This window comes from Elephas maximus, chromosome 2, assembly GCF_024166365.1.
Source record: "Elephas maximus indicus isolate mEleMax1 chromosome 2, mEleMax1 primary haplotype, whole genome shotgun sequence".
Taxonomy (NCBI): Eukaryota; Metazoa; Chordata; class Mammalia; order Proboscidea; family Elephantidae; genus Elephas; species Elephas maximus.
Genome location: NC_064820.1, coordinates 147,038,845 through 147,060,777, shown reverse-complemented (window position 1 = coordinate 147,060,777; position 21,933 = coordinate 147,038,845). Strand labels below are relative to the sequence as shown.

Genomic DNA, 21,933 nt, shown 5'->3' with positions numbered 1-21,933 from the left:
TTCTATGCAACTCCTGAATGACCTTGGTTTGTTGACTTTGGCACAGGGGTTTGATTTAGTTAAATCAAGCTTTCTTGGACTTTGTTCTCTTTAAGCAATATATCTGTGTTCAGAGGAAACTGATGAATCTGAATAGCCAATTTTAAAAGTAAATAACCAAATACCAAACCTAAGTAAAAGTAAAAGAATAATTAGATTAATGAGACCTCCTGAAAACTAAACACACTCAACAAAAGACTTCTCCAAAAGAGTGAAAAGAGAACCCGCAGATTAGGAAAAAATTTTGGTTACGACATACCCAACAAGGATCTAATCTCTAAAATCTATAGAAGACTTCAGTACCTCAACAATACAAGACAAACAATCCAATCAAAAAATGGGCAAAGGATATGAACATTTACTTCATCAAAGAAGACATTCAGGCAGCTAAAAAAACATACGAAGACATGTTCACTATCATTAGCCATACAAATCAAAACTACGATAAGATACCATCTCATCCTGACATTACTGGCACAAATTAAAAAAAAAAAAAACAGAAAATAACAAATGTTGGTGAAGATGTAGGTAGATTGGAATGCTTACACGCTGCTGGTGGGAATGTAAAATGGTACGACCACTATGGAAAACAGTACAGTGCTTCCTCAAAAAGCTAAAACTAGAAATACCATATGATCCAGCCATCCCACTCCTAGGTAGACTTTTTAAGAGCCATGACATGAATAGATATATTCACACCCATGTTACTTGCAGCATTATTCACAATAGCAAAAAATTGGAAACATCCAAAGCTCTCAACAACAGATGAATGGATTAACAAACTGGTATATACACACAATGGAATACTACTCAATGATAAAAAATAATGATGAATCCACGAAACATCTCACAACGTGGACAGTATACTGAGTGAAATAAGTGAATCCCAAAAGGACAAATATTGTATGAGACCACTAGTATAAAGGAACAACAAAAGATTTACACACAAAGGAAAAAAAAATTCTTTGATGGTTACCAGGGATGAGAGGGGGAGGGAGGGAAAATTACTATATAGATAGAAGACATATGTTAATATTGGTGAAGGGAATGGCAATACACAATATGGGAGAAGTCAGCACAACATGACCAAGGCAAGAGAGGACACTGAGAGGAACACAAGAATAAAGGGTAGATTGTGGAACTAAAAAAAAAAAAAAAAAAAAAAAAAATTTTTTTTTCTTTTTTATGGAACTACAACCCTATAGGGTCTAGGGTCGCTATGAGTTGGAATTGACTCGACAGCAGTGGGTTTGGGTTTTTTTGTTTTATGGAACTACTGGAGCCCTGGTGGCAAAGTGGTTAAGAGTTCAGCCTGCTACTCTGTCTTATAGGGTCATTATAAGTCAGAATCCACTTGATAGCACACAACAACAATGGAACTACTATAGCATAGACAATCATATGACAACAGTATTAACAAGCAGTAATTTACAAATGGATACGTAGGTAGATAGATATGCCAAGAGGTGTGCAAGAGTGTAAGGGAGTATACCCGTTGAAAGATACAGGCTCAGTGGTGGATATTTCTACATACATGACAGTAGGTGCTCCCCATATATTAATACAGACAATAGGGCACACAAGGGGCACAGTCAGGGAAGCCTCATAGACACAACCAAATACCTCGTGGGATGAAGTTCCTAGGCTTGAAGGCAAAGGAGCACAGTCTCAGGGGATATCTAAGTCAACTGACACAACATAGTTCATGAAGACAATGTTCTGCATCCTACTTTGGTGAGTAGTGTCTGCGGTCTTAAAAGCTTGCGAGTGGCCATCTAAGATAAAACTATTGGTGTCTTCCCCTCTGGAGCAAAGGAGAATGAAAAAAACCAAAGGCTAAAGGGAACGATTAGTCCAAAGGACTAATAGACCACGTGAACCTCAGCCTACGAGACCCCTAGACCAGAAAAACTAGATGTTGCCTGGCGCCACTACTGACCACTCTGACTGGGATCACAACGGAGGGTCTCAGAAAGAGCAGGAGAAAAATGTAGTACAAAAAACCAAATTTACAAAAAAGACCAGACTTACTGGTCTGACAGAGACTGGAGGAACTCCAGAGACTATGGCCCTAAGACACACTTCTGACCTTGAACTGAAGCCATTCTGGGTGACCACCTTCCAACCAAACAGTGGACAAGCTCATTAAATAAACAATAACATCTGAGAGGAACATGCTCCTTAGAACAATCAACCATACAAGATCAAAAGGGCAGCATTTGCCCAAAAGCAAAGATGAGAAGGCAGAAAGGGGTAGAAAATTAGGATGAAAGGAAATGGGGAACCCAGGGTGGAAATTAGTAGAGAGCTGACACACTGTGGGGAATGAAACCAAGGCTATAAGACACTTTTTATGCAAACTATCAAATGGGAATCTAATTTGCTTTTTAAATCTTCACCTAATGCACAATTTAAAAAAAAGTAAATAATCTGATTGGTTAAATCAGGTTAAATAAACATAGATTACTGATAAGTAAATAATACTTTTTCTACAGTTTGTTTCACCCCTAAGTTTCTCTGTTGCTATTATTCCCCCCAAATTATGGTTAATTTTTCAAATGATTTTTCCATTTTCAATGTAGTCAGCTTTAAAATATTGATGAGGAAAGCTGCATCTGTCACCTGTCCACCATCAGGGATAGAAGGAAAATAAATTTAAATAATTAAGGTAGGGCAACGTATTAAAAAAGTTAAGTAATTTTCGGGGAACACAACAGAGAACCCCTGAGGAAGCAGGAGAGCAGTGGGATGCAGACCCCAAATTCTCATAAAAAGACCAGACTTAATGGTCTAACCGAGACTAAAAGGACCCCAGTGGTCATGGCCCCCAAACCTTCTGTTGGCCCGAGACAGGAACCATTCCCAAAGCCAACTCTTCAGACATGGATTGGACTGGACAATGGGTTGGAGAGGGATGCTGGTGAGGAGTGAGCTTCTTGGATCAGGTGGACACTTGAGACTATATTGGCATCTCCTGCCTGGAGGGGAGATGAGAGGGTAGAGGGGGTTAGCAGCTGGTGAAATGGACAGGAAAGGAGAGAGTGGAGGGAGGGAGCAGGCCGTCTCATTAGGGGGAGAGTAACTGGCAGTATATAGCAAGGTGTGTATAAGTTTTTGTGTGAGAGACTGACTTGATTTGTAAACTTTCACTTAAAGCACAATAAAAATTATTTTAAAAATTAAGTAATTTTCATATTAAGTATTATCCACACAATATCAAATCCTTCTCTGACTTCTTAAAATATGGCCATATAAATAGCATGGATATTTTACTAGTGCTATTAAACCAGTTACTGTTGGTGACCATATGTGTTTAAGAGAACTTCACTCCTTAGGGTTTTCAATGGCTGTGACTTTCTTGGAAGTGGATCACCAGTTCTTTCTTCTAAGGTGCCTGTGGGTGAACACAAACTACTGATTTTTGGTTAATAGCTGAGCACTTATGTCAGCCTTTGCACCACTCACAGACTCCCATTAGTGCTATCAAAAAACGAAAACCAAACCCATACCATCGAGTAGATTCTGACACATAGCAATCCTATGGGACAGAGTAGAACCACTCTGTAGGGTTTCCAAGTGATTCAAACAGTTGACCTTTTTTAATTAGCAGCCTGAGCTCTTAACCACTGCACCACCAGGGCTCCATTAGTGCTATTAAACCAAACAAACAAACCCGTTGCCATCGAGTCAATTCCAACTTGTAGCGACCCTATAGGTCAGAGTAGAACTGCCCCCATAGGGTTTCCAAGGAGCGCCTGGTGGATTCAAGCTCCCAACCTTTTGGTTAGCAGCAGAACTCTTAACCACTATGCCACCAGGGTTTCCATTAGTTTTATTAAAAAACAACAACAACAAAAAACCCTCTGGGTAAGTAAAGCACTATCAAAGAAGAATAAAGTAGGAGGACTTGCACTACCTGACCTCAAAACGTACTATATAGCTATGGTATACAGCCTGGTACTGGTACGATGACAGATACATTGACCAATGGGACAGAATTGAGAACCAAGATGTAATCCATCCACCTGTGGTCACCTGATTTTCAACAAAGGCCCGAAGTTCATCAAACAGGAAAAAGACAGTCTTTTTAACAAATGGTGTTGGCAAAACTGGATGCCCATCTGCAAAAAATGAAACAAGACCCATACCTCACACCATACACAAAAACTAATTCAAAATGGATCAAAGACCTAAATATAAAACTAAAAACTGAAAAGATCATAGAAGAAAAAATAAGATCAACTCTAGAGGCCCTAATATACGGCATCAACAGGACTAAACCATAACTAACAACATACAAACTCCAGAAGATAAACCAGATAACAGGGAGCTTCTAAAAATTAAACACTTAATGCTCATCAAAAGATTTCACCAAGAGTAAAAAGAGAACCTACAGACTGGGAAAAAAAATTTGGCTATTACAAATCAGACAAATACAATGAAAAGACAAATAATCCAGTTAAAAAATGGGCAAAGGATATGAACAGACACTTCACCAAAGAAGACATTAAAGCTGCTAATAGGCACGAGAGGACATACTTCCCTATCACTAGCCATTAGAGAAATGCAAATCAGAACCACAATGAGATACTATCTCACTCCAGCATTACTGGCAGGAATCAAAAAAACAGAAAATAACAACCGCTGGAAAGGCTGTGGGGAAATTGGAACTCATGCACTGCTGATGGGAATGTAAAATGGTATAACCATTTTGGGAAACAATTTGGTGCTTCCTTAGAAAGCTAGAAATAGAAATATCATATGATCCAGCAATCCCACTCCTAGGAATATATCCTAGAGAAATAAGAGTCCCCACATGAATAGGCATATGTACACCCATGTTCACTGCAGCATTGTTCACAATAGCAAAAGGATGGAAACAACCTAGATACCCATCCACAGATGAATGGATAAACAAAGCATGGTACATACACACAATAGAGTACTACAGAATGATAAAGAACAATGATAAATTTGTGAGACATCGCACAACATGGATGAATCTGGAGGGTATTATGCTGAGTGAAATAAATCAATCACAGAAGGACAAATATTTTATGAGACCACTACTATAAAAACTCATGACAGGTTTTCACACAAAAAGAAACAATTTTTGATGGTTAGGAGGGAGAGTAAGGGTGGGGATGGAAAAACTAAATAGACAATGGATAGGTGGTAATTTTGGTGAAGGGTAAGGCAGTACACGATATAGGGGGAAGCCAGCACAACTTGTCCACAGCAAGGCCATGGAAGCTCCATAGCCACATTCAGACTTCCTGAGTGACTGAACTACTGGGCTGACGGCTGTGGGAACCATGGTCTTGGGGAACATCTAGCTCAATTCGCATAACATAGTTTATGAAGAAAATGCTCTACATTCTACTTTGATGAGTAGCATCTAGGGTCTTAAAAGCCTGTGAGCAGCCATCTAAGATACTCCACTGGGATCAAGGAAGAAGAAAACGAAAGACACAAGGGAAAGATTAGTCCAAAGGACTAATGGGCCACAGCTACCACGGCCCCCACCAGACTGAGTCCAGTAAAACTAGATGGTGCCCAGGTACCACCACTGAGTGTTCTGACAGGGCTTACAACAAAGGGTAGCAGTCAGCTGGAGAAAAATGTAGAACAAAATTCTAACTCACAAAAAAAGACCAGACTTACTGGACTGACAGAAACTGGAGAAACCCCAAGAGTATGGCCCCCAGACACTGTTGTAGCTTAGTAATGAAGTCACTCCTGAGGTTCACCCTTCAGCCACAGATTAGACAGGCCCATTAAACAAAATGAGACTAAAGGGGCACACCATCTCAGGGTCAAGGATGAGAAGGCAGTAGGGAAAAGGAAAGCTGGTAAATGGGGAACTCAGGGAGAGTGTTCACATGTCATGGGGTTGTTAACCAATGTCATAAAACAATATGTGTAATAACTGTTTAATGAGAAGCTAGTTGATTCTGTAAACCTTGATCTGAAGTACAATTAAAAAAAAAAAAAACATTGCTGTCGAGTCGATTCTGACTATAGCAACCCTACAGGACAGAGTAGAACTTCCCCATGGAGCTTCTAAGGAGTGGCTGGTAGATTCGAATTGCCAACCTTTCGGTTATCTGCCGAATTCTTAATCACTATGCCACCAGGGTTTCCGTTGGTGCTGTTAGCAGCTGTTAAAGATGGTTAATTACCTACCCAGTACCCAGTGCCATCTACCTAATACACTCTTTGGGGCAGTTCTACTCTGTCCTATAGGGTCACTATGAGTCGGAATCAACTCGACGGCACTGGGTTTTTCTGGGTAACCTAATACTATACACACTTTTTTATCTTTCTTTTCTAGAACAACAGGACCCTTCTGCCACATATATACCTTTCACATGTCCGTTAACTGATTTTCTGCACGTTATTTTCAGAAACTTCTGCACTTCTTAAGAAATTTATAAACAAAATAAGTGACCAGGAACAACATCATCAAGGGGAGAAAATCCGAACCCATTGCCATTGAGTTGATTCCAACTTATAGTCCTATAGGACAGAACAGAACTGCCCCCTAGGTTTTCCAAGGAGCGATGATGTATTCGAACTTTCGACCTTTTAATTAGCAGATGAGCTTTTAACCCTTACACCACCAGTACTTCATCAAAGGGAGAAGCACTATACAAAGACTGTGCCAGTACATTTGATCATTTATTCAGGCTCAAAAGAAGGAGACAAGCATTTCTAATAAAATTAGAAATTTTTGTCTCTAAAAATGAAATTAGAAATGCAAAGGTGGATTTAGGCTCACACCAGAGCCCCTTTGCCTGACCATTGTATTGTTCACTGAAGAACAGCACCAATTTTGTCTACTTTTCAGGAGAGGAGAAGTTATTTTAGGTCTTTTAGTTATTAGAAAAAAGTTTGTTCTGTTTCTGTTTCAAACAAATACACAAAAATGGTTTCAATTACAAACAACAGGTCAACAATTCACTCACTGAAACTGTCCTGTGGCTCCATTTTAGGCACGGTTCCTTTGGCCTCATTTGCCTCTGATGGGACATCTGTCGGTATCTGAAGTCAGTAGCTCTGACGCAACATCACATGTACACTCATCTCACACCAAGCAGTAAATCCATGGCTTTCTTTGGAATTTTCTCATTTTTATGTAGTTCTTGCCATTTTCACTGCCCACTCTGGTTAGCTTCCTTCATCAGCTTGAATTTGAACTATTGGAATAGTCTTTCTGATTCCCTCCCTCCAGAACATTCCACGTGTTGAACTGAGCTCCTAAAATACTGATTCGGTTTTTACTTTCTGGTGCCCCAAAGCCTGCAATTATTCCCAGTGCCCACTGCATCAAGTTAAAATTTCTTTGCATGGCTTTTCTCATCTCATGCTGAGTAAAATCCAAAGTTCCACCCATGGCCTTCAAGACCCCACATGACCTGACCTTGCTACTTCTCTGACTTTATCTTCTTCTACACTCCTTCTCACTCACTCCACTCCAGATACACTTGCTATTTCTCTAGCTACCCAAGCACAAGCCTGTCTTTGTACTTGCTATTCCCATTACTTGGGATGCTCTTCCCCAAGACGTTCATGTAGCTCAGTTTCCTAACTCTCCAGGCCTTTGTTCAAATGTTACCTTATTAAAAGGCCTTCTCTGAACACCTTACACAACAACATATTATCCCTGCTCACTCCAGCCCTTTTACCCTGCTGAGTTTTCTTCATGGTACTTCTCATCATTGTTACTTATTTGTTTCTATGTTTTTCTTTCCTCAATGGAATATAAATTGATAGTGAAAAAAAAATCCATTACTGTCAAATTGATTCCGGCTCATGGCAAACCCGTGTGTTTCAGAGTAGAACTTTGCTCCATAGAGTTCAATGGCTGTGACCTTTGGGAAGTAGATTGCCAGGATTTTCTTCCAAGGCACCTCCAAGTGGATTTGAATCACCAACCTTTCAGTTAGTGGCCCAGTGCTTAACCATTTGTGCCATACTTCTCATCATTGTTACATGTTTTTTTCTGTTTATCTTTCATTAATGGAATGTAAGTCTATATCCAAAAAAACCAAACCAAACCTGCTGCCATGGAGTCAATTCTGACTCATAGCAGCCCTACAGGACAGAGTAGAACTGCCCCACAGGTTTTCCAGGGAGCACCTGGTGGATTCAAACTGCCAGATTTTTGGTTAGTAGCTGAACTCTTAACCACTATGCCACTAGGGTTTCCATAAGTCTATATAAAAAAAAAAAAAAAAAAAGGTTTCCATAAGTCTATATACATCCCATGAATCCTAAGACATTTCATTTTGATTTCATGTCTGTCTCCCTGCTCAGGCTGTCAGAGAGTAGAGAACAGGGACTATATCTTATTCACCTATGTATTTTCAGCAAGTGGCTTAGGCCCTAGTACTTAACAGGTATTTAATAAACACTCCAAATGAATAAATTTAAAGTGCCTTCTCTTCCAATGTTCTATTTTGACCCTTTTAATTCACTGCTGTAAGTCCTTACAGCACTTATAGCACTTGTTTCTAAATGAACTATGTTAGTCTTTCTTCCAGGTTCTTAACTATTACGCTACATTACATCCCATCTGATACTCACAGGCCTGATAGTGTAGCTGAAATGATGAGCCTCTGGTCAGAATCCGTATCACTCGGACAGGGCTGGAAGTACATACAATATCAACTCTTCATTTTCTATTCCCAAGTACCTCCCTCAGCCCCCCATCCCCCAGTACCGGAGTATCTGAAATCTGAGGCTTAACTTCTTTTCTATATCTGTCTTTTCCTGATGACTACTTCTGCTGAATGGCCTCACCAGCTCCTTTATTAATTGATTCATTCACCTGAGAAATATTTATGAAGTGCCTTCCATAGGCTAGGCACTGTGTTAGGCACCAAGTAAAAACAGAATAGGACAGACAAGGCCTCTTCTGTGGAGTTTACAGTGGAGGAAACAGAAAATAAAAATGTAGATAAATATATATTTTAAAATTTCAAATTGTGATAAGCATTATTGCAGAAGAGGGACTGAGATAGAGACTAACAAGCAGGGACATGATTTGGATAGGATGGTTAAGAAAGGAGATGACGTTTAAGCTGTGCTCTGAAGAATGAAAACGCTAGCTACATACAGAAGATGGAGAAAAGAAGAGCTCCAGACAAAGAAAACAGCACCTACAGAGGCTCAGAGGCAGAAATGAACTTGCTGTGGTGAGCAAGGCAGAGAGTGGCATGAGAGTGAAGAAGTAGAAGTGGCCAGACCAGTGAAAGCGTTATAAACCATTGAAAGGAATTAATAGTTTATAGGCTTTGGGAAACAGTTGAGAATTTTAAACAGGTGAGTAACTTGATTTCATTAATGCTTTCAGATGAATCCAGTAATAAAAAATTTTAAAAAATCAACTGCTGTGAGGAGAATTGATTGGAGGGGAAGGAATGGAGTTGTTGCAGTAACCCAGGCCAGAAATGACAGGCACCTGCATGAAGGTGGTCCTAGTGGAGATAAGAAGTATACTTACTAATCCAAGTTTCAGCTTTGGACTTTGATATCTCCTTTATGATTTCAACCTTTGCAATTTCTCACACATCACTGCTTATTTCTTTGTTCCCGGTGACCTCACCCAGGTCCTTGTTACCTCTCACCTGCAAGATTTCAGCAGCATCATTACAGATCTTTCAGTCTCGGCCTGTTCCAGTACAAACCACACACTGCTGTTAGAGCAAGCTTTCGAAAACACAACTGTGACCATGTTCCTGTTCTCAAAACCCCCAAAAGGCTCTCCGGTTTGGGAGCTGAGGTCCCCCATGGTCCAGCCCAAACCCACTCAGTCAAGTCACTATATTTGCTTCGTGCTTTCTCCATCTCTATTCCTTTACGTATGTTACTTCTCTCACTATGATACATCATTCCTCCTGGATATTAGTTCTCATTTTTCACATGCAGAAACTGAAACTTTGAGTGGCTGGTAGTGTTGAAACCAGTCGTTGAACTATGATTTCTAGCTAGAAGTTTTGCTGTTAATTATTATATTCCATTAAATACTTAGCCATTAAAATTCGTGATTTAGAAAATACTTAATTACATGGGAAAGTGCCCAAAATCTATAATTAAATTTTTAATTTTAAGTGCATATAGTATGATTATTATAATCTTATAAAGCTGGTTATATCTGTGAGGTGTGACTAAGTGTGAATCTTATTCCCATTAAATTTTTCTGAATTTTCAAAACTTTTTACAATTACCATGTATTGCTTTCATAACAAGAAAAATAATCATCAAAAATTTTGGGGGGAAAATCTTATGCATTCTTTCAGGCTCACCTCAGACAAACACTAGCATTTCATGCCTCCTACCCCCTCACCCCACCACCACTTTGGATTTATCCTTTCTCTCCTCCTGCCTGTTTTTATATTTAGTTGTGACCTAGCACATCTCCTTGCTAAACTGAAAGCTCCTTGAGGGATGAGATTATGGCTTGCCTGTTGTCACATTTCTCCATTCCTAGTTTTTTTTTTTTTAGTCATCTTACAATTTGTTGAAGCCAGGAGGAATCATAATTTAGATTTTTGAAAGGCTGACTGGAAACCATGGTGGTGTAGTGGTTAAGTGCTATGGCTGCTAACCTAAAGGTCAGCAGTTCAATTCTGCCAGGCGCTCCTTGGAAACTCTGTGGGGCAGTTCTACTCTGCCCTATAGGGTCGCTATGAGTTGGAATCAACTCGATGGCAACAGGTTTGATTTTTTTGGTTTAAAGGCTGACTAAAATGCCAGGGATAACAGGAAAGAAAGGCTATCCAGGACAAGAGCTATAGAGTAATCCCAAAGAGCCCAGCGAAGTGCCTAAAGCCAGTTAAAAGTATTTACTAAACTGAATTCAAGACTAGTAGAATGCAGAATCAGAATAGATGGAAACCCAGACTGGAACAACCTGTTGCCTTCCAGTCAATTCTAACTCATCGTGGCTCCTTCAACTCCAGCTCAGACCAATGGACTCTAGGGAAACTCTTCAACCATTGAGGGCAAAAATGTACCTACGTGTCCTTCATGGTGTGCATGAATCATTGCTTAACAAATATTTATGAACACCTATTGTGTGTGGGGAAACTCTCGTGGCGTAGTGGTTAAGTGCTACGGCTGCTAACCAAGAGGTCAGCAGTTCAAATCCACCAGGCACTCCTTGGAAACTCTATGGGGCAGTTCTACTCTGTCCTATAGGGTCGCTATGAGTCGGAATCGACTTGACTGCAACGGGTTTGAGACCAAATGGGTAGCTCCTGCCCAAAAGCAAGCAGGATGAGATGGCAGAAAGGGACAGCAAGTGGAGAAATGGACACAGGGAACCCGGTACGAAAAGGGGGAGCGCACTGTCACATTGTGGGGATTGCAACCAATGTCACAAAACAATATGTGTATAAACTTTTGAATGAGAAATTAACTTGAGCTGTAAACTTTCACCTAAAGCACAACTGAAAAAAAAGTAAAAGAAGTCCTATGGGGCAGTTCTTCTCTGCCCGATAGGATTGCTATGAGTCGGAATTAACTTGACTGCAGCCCAGTGTTTATTTTAATTGTGTGCCAGATGCTGAAAATAGGTTCAGGGGAGAAAGAGGCATGACCTCAGGAAGTTTATAGACTGTCTATTGGGGCACACTTTAGACAAAATAATCACACATATTTAAGTGTATAGTCATAAGCAAGATAACTTCAATGGTTCTATCAGAGTGAGTGGTGAAAGGGAAGGGAAAGTGCACGGAGTGGGGCATAGAGACTTCCTGCGGCTGGAGCGGAAAGACGGCAGAGCCAGTTATAGGATTTGTTGGGAACCTGAGGAATAACAACCGCCTGACCTCTGCTTTAATCCGAAAACAACTCCTGGTTTTGGCCCCATCACCTAGAATCCTAGGCCAGAAAGCAGGCTGGAAACACTGACATCTTACTTCCCTTCAAGGCAACCAAATATTCTGAATTTAAATATATTTAAGGAAGCGACACTAATCCATTGGCAAAAACACCGGAGTCAAGACAGTCTTGTTTAAAGTTGAATACCCAGCATCCAACACGTGATCTGGCGCATAGTTAATATTGCATAAATTATTGGTGAATTAAAAAACACGTGCAACAAAAAGCAAAGAAGTTTCTGGAATAACTGAATGCTTCGAGGGCCAACGTAGCAGGGGAGGGGGTTTGGGGACCACGGTTTTGGGGGACATCTAAGTCAATTGGCATAATAAAATCTATTGAGAAAATATTCTGCATCCCACCTTGGAGAGAGGCGTCTGGGGTGTTAAACGCTAGCAAGCAGCCATCTAAGATGCATCAATTGGTCTCAACCCACCTGGATCAAAGGAGAATGAAGAACACCAAGGACACAAGGTAATTATGAGCCCAAGAGACAGAAAGGGCCACATGAACCAGAGACTACATCATCCTGAGACCAGAAGAACTAGACAGTGCCCGGCTACAACAGATGACTGCCCTGACAGGGAACACAACAGAGAACCCCTGAGGGAGCAGGAAAGCAGTGGAATGCAGACCCCAAATTCTCATAAGACCAGACTTAATGGTCTGAGATTGGAAGGACCCCAGTGGTCATGGCCCCCAGTCCTTCTGTTGCCCCAGGACAGGAACCATTCCTGAAGCCAACTCTTCAGACATGAATTGGTCTGGACAATGGGTTGGAGAGGGATACTGGTGAGGAGTGAGCTTCTTGGATCAGGTGGACACATGAGACTATGTTGGCATCTCCTGCCTGGAGGGGTACATGAGGGTAGAGGGGATTAGAAGCTGGCGAAATGGACACAAAGGAGAGAGTGGAGGGAGGGAGCGGGTTGTCTCATTAAGAGGGAGAGTAATTGGGAGTATGTAGCAAGGTGTGTATGAGTTTTTGTGTGAGAGACTGACTTGATTTGTAAACTTTCGCTTTTATTGAGCTTAAAGCTCAATAAAAAAAATTTTTTTTTAAACGAGCACTTTAAAAATGTATTAAAAAAAACCGATGTCAAGAATAATTTCGAGGGGCTGGTGGTCCCTTCTCTGTCTAGGCCAAAAAACCAGCGGGGCCTAAAACCCCTTACTGCCAGCCAGGGGGTCCCTGGCGGCAGGAATGCCGGACTCAACCCGTGGGCGCGCTAGAACAGAGGATTGGCGGCGGGAAGAGAGGAGGCGGAACTGTGGGCATGCGGCCCTGCTGCCCTGCGGACCGTCGCGAGTGAGGCACCCACCGGCCCGGAAGAAGCTGATGCGAGCTGGCGCTGCGGCAGCCATCGCTCTGTGCCGTAGCGGCTCGGGGGGTGTAGGACAGACGCCGAGCCGGGAATTGAATTCTTTCCAGTAGCAGGTCAGTGGCTGCAAGGCCTCCAGGGAGAACTGGCGGGCGGCAGCTATGGATCCCAGGGAAGGCGCGCTTTTCGGGCCCTGGGCCGGCCCAGGGCCCCTGCCTGTGAACCTGCGAGTAAGGGCGCGTTTTTTCCGCCCCGGAATCAAGCGGCGGGAGGGGGACGGGTCCCTGCCCTGCTCCGCGGGGGCTCTGATGGCCCTCTGGGCAGGACACCGCCGCTGTCAGAGGCTGGTCATTGTCGGAAAGAATAAGACGGCTTTAAACGGCAGGCAGGCTCCTTTCTCCTGGGCCTCAGTTTCTCACCTGGGAAAGTGAAGGTGGCGGAGATCACTGACAGCCCAAGAGGCTGTGACGGGGCGAGTTTTTTTCAGCTTTTCCATTTAAAGGGGTGGGGGGGGGTGGGGCAGGGACTGAGTTTTCTTACTAGTATTGCTTAACATTTTCTATAGCCCAAGTCGCAGTCGAGTGGGAAAAAGATATTCTGTGGGGCAAAACTGTAATGATTTACAAAGTGTTCCAAGATTTTCCAGTAAGATAGAAATTTGTTTTGAAACAGCTAGGCAGTGGCATCGTTGGATGAAACAATCAAGTTCGTCAGGAATTTAAGATATTTGGTACATTGGGCAATATGAGGTGAAGAAATCTTTTTAGCTTGAATTAAACCTGGTGTTGTTTATTTGCATGTTCTTATATTACACTCTGTATTATTAAGTGTATTTCTCTGAACTGTATTCAACGGTAAAATATCCCTTAAGTCTCCCTGAAGCAAATGAGTTGAAAGAAGGAAAGAAAAGGAACATTTATTTACTATTATGTGTAAAGGGCTAGCTCTGCACACAGTGTTCCCCTAAGAAGGTTGTAGTATCATCCCTTTTTTACAAATGACAGATAAAGGAAGATTTACAATTTGTCAGTGATTAGTGCTGCTGATAGTTCAAAGCAACGTCGATATCTAATATTGTACCTTTTAGTGGATTTGCCTTTGTCACCAAAATATTTTGAACTTTAGACTGTAAGATAGTAAATCGGTATTTTCTGAGCTTGCAGAAAAGGAAAGTTTGCACTTCCTTTCTTCTGGAAGTGTTGCAGAAGCATTGTCAGTCATGAAGATTAACAGTTTAAATAAAGCACATGTTTACCTTTCTTTACCTTGCAGTATTGTGCTGCAGTATAAATTCAAGCAGGAATTGAGACAAAAAGATTAGGCTGTCGGAAATGAAAATCACTACCACATCATCTGAAGCTTACAAATCATAATTCTGTAGTAATGATTCATTATGTGTCTTCCCTTGCCTTTAAGTACTTGACTGAAACTCGTATAAATGGTTTCTCTGCAAAACATTACTAAGAAAATCTTAAATCACAGTGTTGAAAAGTTTCTCTTCCTTGTGTATAGCAAAATTATTTTAAGGATTGAATTTGTCATTGCCTACTAGGTTTTCATGTTCTTTCTTCAGTATTTGGAAACCCTGGTGTCGTAGTGGTTAAGAGCTGCATCTGCTAACCAAAAGGTCGGCAGTTCGAATCTACCTGGTGCTCCTTGAAAACCCTATAGGGCGGCTGTACTCTGTCCTCTAGGGTCGCTATGAGTCGGAATTGACTCGATGGCAACGGGTTTTTTTTTTTTGGTTTTTCTTCAGTATTGGCAAGTTCAGTACTCAAATTCACATTTTTTTTAATAAAGATTTCTCCTTTTCTTATTCTTAAAAATAAATATTACAAATATTTATACTTGTCTTGGTTTTAACCACTTTTAAAATGAGTGTCACTTTTCCCTAAAGGAAATTTGAGTATGTACTTTTTGTTGATATATGAATTAAAAGACTTAGTTCCATTATTATAATTGCTGTACGGTCAATCCTAAGATGTTTTCTTGAGGTTTTTTTTTTTTTGCATCACTGTTTCAAAACTTTAAAGGCTTGTAGAAAGAAAATCTAAGAATTTTAGGGGAAAATATTTGCTTGTTTTGAAACATTCACCATTGTAGTTGTCTTTAGTAATACATAGGACCTGGCTGAAATTATACAAAACATTTTTATTCTTCTAGTACTATTGGAAATTGGTGATGGTGGGGGTTACATAATTCCTAAATTAGTTTACAGTACTTATTCTGTGTTCTGGTTTTATGGAATTTGTACACATTTTAATCATAAACCTGACACAATTTGGTAGAAAACTATGTTTCTAGCGAAATTTCTTTACCTGCAGTTGAAGGAAACTTTTCTAGTACCTTCTCTGGCGTTTGTCAATGATGGGGTGTTAATATTTAAAATAAAATTGGAACATCGTTATAAACTTTTTCATATAAAGAGTTGTTAGTGTTGAAGTTAATGTGCAAATTGGCATTTAAAGTCCGTTGTTTTCAATTGCAATAAGTTTGGCCTGCATGAGTTAAAATATGTGCCTGTAGTATTCAAAGTGTTTCTGTGTTTATTAGCATATTTAATGATTACTACAACTGTGGGGCAGGTGGTGTTTCCATTAGTGTACACAGGAAGAAATGGGCTCAGAAAGAGTGACTTTCCCAGAATGAAATAATAAATAATAAACCAAAAAACCCAAACTCGTTGCCATCCAGTTGATTCCCACTTACAGCAACCCTATAGTATTCCGAAAAGGGGCATTTTAAATCCAGATTTATTTTTATACTAGGTACATGACTGTATCATGCTTTGCTTTCCAAAGTTATTAATACATTGATTCTGTAATCATAATCTGATTTCATATTGCCTCTTTCTTTATGTGTATTTTTTTCTTGGGTATATTTTTTAAAGTTCATACCTAAATGGTTCTGCTTCGTTTGTTGCTTGTATAAATCAGTTGTAAATATTAAAAATCAATGTAAGTTTTTTTATTTGCTTTTATTTAAATTTATATGATCGTTTTATTGAGATATATAATTCATATACCATAAAATTTACCCTTTTGTAGCATACGATTCGGTGTTTTTTATTATATTCAAAATGTGCAGCCATCACCACTGTCCACTTTTAGAATGTTTTTATGACCCACCAAAGAAACCCTGTAACCATTAGCAATTACTCCCCATTCCCCCCCTCCTAGTCCTTGACAACCACTAATCTGCTTTCTCTAAGAATTTGCTTATTCTGGGCATTTTGTATAAATGGAATCATCCATGTAAGCTAAGTGGGACAAGGCTTTAAGAAGTTATTCGTAATCTGAGAAGTTATGTTCCATTATACCTTTTGCCCTGATTTTTGTGTTATTTGAGTAGATCACTTTTCTAATCTGTATAGGGACTTTTCCTGTTTGGTGTTCATGCAATAAATAAATCTGCTGACGTGTCCGTGTTTTCCTTGTTCTTGACCTTTGCTCTTCACATGTCTTAATAGTGTGTTCATGGTGTTGTGTAACCTGTTCTCAGGGCTCAGATATCTGTTTGTAGCTAAGTAGCTTTTATTCTCAGTTGGGCATTTTTACCTCTACTTAAAAATAATTAATTCTGTTTCTAATGACTCCTAGTTTGAAGTTCTTAGAAACCACCACTTCATAAAAATGTTTCCCTGATTATCTTGTAAAGCAGGGTTTCCCGGTATGTGTCACTCGATTATTTCCCTTGGGATAGATTTTACAACAGCACATCTGTACCATCCTTATGTAGTAATCCTTTTCCCTTCAAGGCTGACCCCATTCCACCAGTCTTCATGACTATCACCTACCAACAGTCACCTTCAGTGAGGACTTTGCCACTTCAGTGAGAACTTTGCTACTTGATTCACAGTCTTGCTTTCTATAGCAATACCCTCCACTCTTCTAGGAGATTCTGTTGCTTGTTAGGGTGGACAGTGTACCCTGTAGCCTGGCTTCTCATATCTTTCACTTCCGGTTCTCTTCAGCTGTCCATGCCAGAGCCAGGCCTTAGAGCTTGCCACCACCCAGATTTGACCCTCTCTTGAATTCTTGAACCCCACATTCTCCTCCATTGCTGAAACACTTCTAGGTCACCTTCCACCTCTCACAGTTTTCCTACATCTTAAAGACTTAAAGACTTTGTCCCTGTGTGCCCAGTTCTATTCTATGAGAAGCCTGTTTTTGATCTGCATCCCATCCCCATGTACTACCTGCCTTCATACCTTTACCCACTCAGCCCAAACTTCTGATCAGATCACTTCAGCTCCTCTCTGCAGTACTCTCAACTCCCTGTTCTCCTTGCCCTTTTTCAGCCCCTATCCTGGAGTCCCTAATCCCCAGTCACTCCACTTTCTCTAAAGCTGAGTTTTGCTGGGCAGGGTCGGGAGGTGGTAGAGTAGAGGAAACAAATGTTTGTTTTTCCACCCCAGCTGAGCCCTTGGCACTTTTTAGCAATCTTTTATGTTGATCAAGATTTCTCTATACCTATTTTTCACTTTTAAGTCGGATTCCTGCCATCTCTACTACACTTTTCCTGGCCCTCCTTTCTTCTAATCCTAGAGGGAGGGATGCAGGGATGCATGCTTAATCCAGGATTCTCTTGAGTCCTTGTGCCTTTCATTTGGTTAATTCCTTCTCTCTCTTCATCTTTGTAACTTCTCCCTTCCCACTAGCTCCTTCTCTTCTTTTATCAACATACTCAAGCTTCACCTTTCCTTAAGAAGAAAGTCTTATTTCTTATTCAATTTCAAACTTTTTGAAAGAGGAATCTCTCCTCACTGCCTCCATCTTTTACCACCTACCCCATTCACTTCTCAATAATCACAGCAGCCTAGTATTAAAAATTCTACAATTTAGCTCATTTGATCTTTACAACCCTTGAGAGATTTTGTAGGAGAAACTTACGCCTTTTCAAGGTTATGCAGTTAATCCTGGAGATAGGCTCTTACTCTGCTCTATTCTGCTCTTGAGCACTTACCACAGGCAGCCCTGTACTACTCTTCTACTTCAGGCTTCTCACGCTCTTAACATTTGTCTCCTTGTCACCAAAGCCAGCTGTGACTATAGCTATATTTGATATGGCTAACTTCTTTGCACTTTTGCAAATCTCTTCTAGTTCTTTTACACTCTCTGGGTTCCGTTGGTTCTTCCACCCCCATCTATCCCTTAAATACCAACTCAAGTAAGAACTCATTTCTTCTTTCATTTTGGCTGGTACTTGAGGCAGGAGAACTTCAGGCAGAATGTTGGAAGAACATTCTGATGTTGGGAAGAGGAATGGACATTGGTTTTAAGGTGGTAAAGTGTAAGTCACCTGCAGTGAATGGCTGTCAGTTCACTTTGACCCAGGGAAGGCTATAAATAGGGAACTAATGTATGTTAAGCTTGGAAAGGTAGCTAAGAGGTAGATAGTGGAAGTTCTGGAATGCTAGACCAGAAGTTTGATTGTATCACTTCTCAGCTCAAAAACCTCCTGTGGCTTTTCACTCACAGTGTACAGGGTGGCCATATACTTTATCAACTAAATCAGGACCTTTTTGAGAGTGAAAGGAAGCTTTACTAATAATTATATTGGGGTAACAAACTGAAGAAAAATTCATGCCTTTGAATTACACCATTGGCACTGCCAGAAGAACGAACAAATCTGTCTTGGAAGAAGTACAGCCAGAATGCTCCTTGGAAGTGAAGATGGCAAAATTTTGTCGCATGTACTTTGGACATGTTATCCTGGAAAAGGACATCATGCTTGATAAAGTAGAGCAAGACCCTCAAAGAGGCTGCAGCAGTGGGCTCAGACATAGCAATGATTGTGAGGATGGCGCAAGATTGGGCAGTGTTTTGTTCTGTTGTACATAGGGTGGCTATGAATTGGAACCAACTCGATGACACCTAACAACAACAGGTATAAACTGAGACTATCTCTGGCAGACTGAGACATGGCCACCCTGACTATGCAGTAAGTCAAGCTCAAGATGACATTTTGGTGAGGCCATTCTGGAGAGAGTATACTAGGTGGGTAGAGACAAATTTTGAGGTTAAGGTGGTAGTTTAGGAATGTGGCAGTAAGATTCTTGACTAGGTGGTTCCTGTGGAAACCAAAGAAAGCATGAGAGTTCACTGCAAGAAATTGCTCAGTAAACATGTCTTAGTTATCTAGTGCTGTGACACTACAAGTGGATGGCTCTAACAAAGGAGAAATTTATTCTCATAGTCTAGGAAGCTAGAAGTACGAATTCAGGGTGCCAGCTCCAGGGGAAGACTTTCTCTCTCTGCTCTGGGGGAAGGTCCTTGTCGTCAATCTTCCCCTGGTCTGGGAGCTTCTCAGCGCAGGGACCCCAGGTCCAAAAGAAGCACTGTTGTCCTTGCTCTTGTTTCTTGGTAGTATGAGGCCCCCTGTCTCTCTGCTCACTTTTGTCTTTTATATCTCAAAAGAGACTGACTCAAAATACCACCTAGTAGATTGAGTCCTGCCTCATTAATATAACTGCCTCTAATCCTGCCTCATTAACATCATTGAGGTAGGATTTACAACACAGGAAAATCATATCAGATGACAAAACGGTGGACAATCACCCAATACTGGGAATCATGGGCTAGCCAAGTTGCCATACATTTTTGGGGAACACAGTGCAATCCATAAAAACATGTATTGAATAAAATAATACACACTACTGCTTTATTTAATTCTATACAGTGAAGGCTATTATGATTCTCTTCAAAAAACATACATCGCATCTTAAAATCTCCAGGGAACATAAGCCACATGTATATATTCTCTCTGATTATGAGTTTCAATTTCTACGTGACCTAGAATGATAATCAACCCAACCCAGTGCCGTTGAGTCAGAAGGCACTAAAATTTTCAACCTGAATAAAACAGGAACTTCCAAGGTGTTAGATTCTTGTATATATATGCTGCTGTTGTCGCTCTCATTCTTGTGATACTGACACATGAAATGATTCATAATTTTGCCAAACACCTTGTCTTAGCATTCGACTGTTTGCAAGAACAAAAATCTGGTTGTGTTAGTTCAAGTAAGGGGGAGGAGAAAGGGTAGAGACTATTTCTAGGATCCAGGTAATCTCTTACAAACTGGAAAGTGATGAGGTAGGCTCGCTCTCTTTTCTCTGCCTCTCTTACTCTCAAGGCAGTGTGGTCTCTTGACACCATATCCTCCAGGAATTCTGAGTATGGTGAACCCATGTTTGTCAAGCTTGGCAGCCCACTAGAGTGAGAAGAAAGCAGTGTTGTGTATCATATTTTGTCTAAAGAATGTCAAAGACAGCACAACCCTTCAAACTTTTTTGACTTGGGCCAAGTTTTGGGCCTAGATTCTTCCGTTGAGCTCTAGAAAATGAATTTTGTTTATGTAAAAGTATATTTCTGTATGTGTGATCTTTTCCCGAGAGGCTTTTTTCCTCTTATTTTCCATGTTACTCCAATTAGTTTATCAAGGCACATGTCAAATGCTGAATTTAACTATACTCTGTATTTTCCACTATGAGTTAAAATATATATTTTTAATATTCAGTAATATTATTAACATTTGAAAAATGCAGAAAGATAACAAACCCAGAAACTTACCACCTAGTACCAACTACTATAAAAGACCAAAAGAAACAAAAAAAAAAGGAGGGGGGCTTTTATTCACACAGATATATTCAGACTTGAATACTCTCTATTTCATCATAAACTTCCTTCCTCTTTCTCTTCTTTTCCTGCTCTTTCTATGCTTTCTCTCCCTATCCAAGTAAGAACAACAAGGTTTTGGTATATATTCCATAGTCCATATATAACCAAAAACCAAACCCAGTGCCGTCGAGTCGATTCCGACTCATAGCGACCCTATAGGACAGAGTAGAACTGCCCCATAGAGTTTCCAAGGAGCGCCTGATGGATTTGAACTGCTGACCCTTTGGTTAGCAGCCGTAGCACTTAACCACTACGCCACCAGGGTTTCCAGTCCATATATACAATAATTTAATGTATTGTTGAACATAGATTATTTCCAAAATTTGTCTTACCTAACACTTGAGTGATGTACATCTTTATACATAATGCTTTTCTGTATTCAGGATGATTTCTAAAAGCAGACTTCTTGGTTCAAATGGTATCAATAGATGTGTTGTTGCAAACTGATTTTGAAAAAAATTTCTACCAATTTATACTGCCACAGCAGTGCCTCTTTTACCACATCCTTTCTAGCCCTGGCTGTTAAAATTCTTTTTCATCTTTGATATTTTGATGGACAAAAAATAGTGTTTAGTTTGTATTTTAATGGTATTTTGTTTTATACATCATTGTTGATCAGGTTAGACCAGCCTGGATAAGAGTATTTGACTCTTTGTGGTAAGATCTTTCTAGGATTATTTACTCAAAGGGTTGATGTTTAATGTTGTTGGTGTTTAATGTGTATTGGTACTTAACGTTGACTGCTAAATTTGTAACTCTTTCAGATCCTATAAGATTTGGATATGTCCTTCATATTTGACTGGATTTACAGTGGTTTCAGCAGTGTGCTGCAGTTTTTAGGTAATGGTGGCCCTTTGTTCTCTGTAGTTATCCCATTTAATCCTGTTATGTAATAGTGCTTGTTTGTGTAGAGTTTCTTCATACATAACCCAATAGTTAAGGATGAGGCTTTAAAATTTTGTAGACCTATAAATTACGTATCCTCTGGCAAATTACTTTCTCT

The 21,933-nt window shown here is 40.3% G+C and overlaps 1 protein-coding gene across 1 annotated transcript in view; it reads left to right on the top strand.

Annotated features, from left to right (window-relative positions):
- The first annotated feature begins 13,249 nt into the window (after nt 1-13,249).
- The window catches only part of SAR1B (secretion associated Ras related GTPase 1B), a 29,454-nt gene continuing 20,770 nt past the window's right edge, over nt 13,250-21,933 (top strand). The window contains exons 1-2 of the mRNA XM_049873672.1: nt 13,250-13,366; nt 21,695-21,770. Coding sequence (XP_049729629.1) covers nt 21,713-21,770 — 58 coding nt within the window. The 5' untranslated portion in view covers nt 13,250-13,366; nt 21,695-21,712. The remainder of the gene's footprint in view (nt 13,367-21,694; nt 21,771-21,933) is intronic.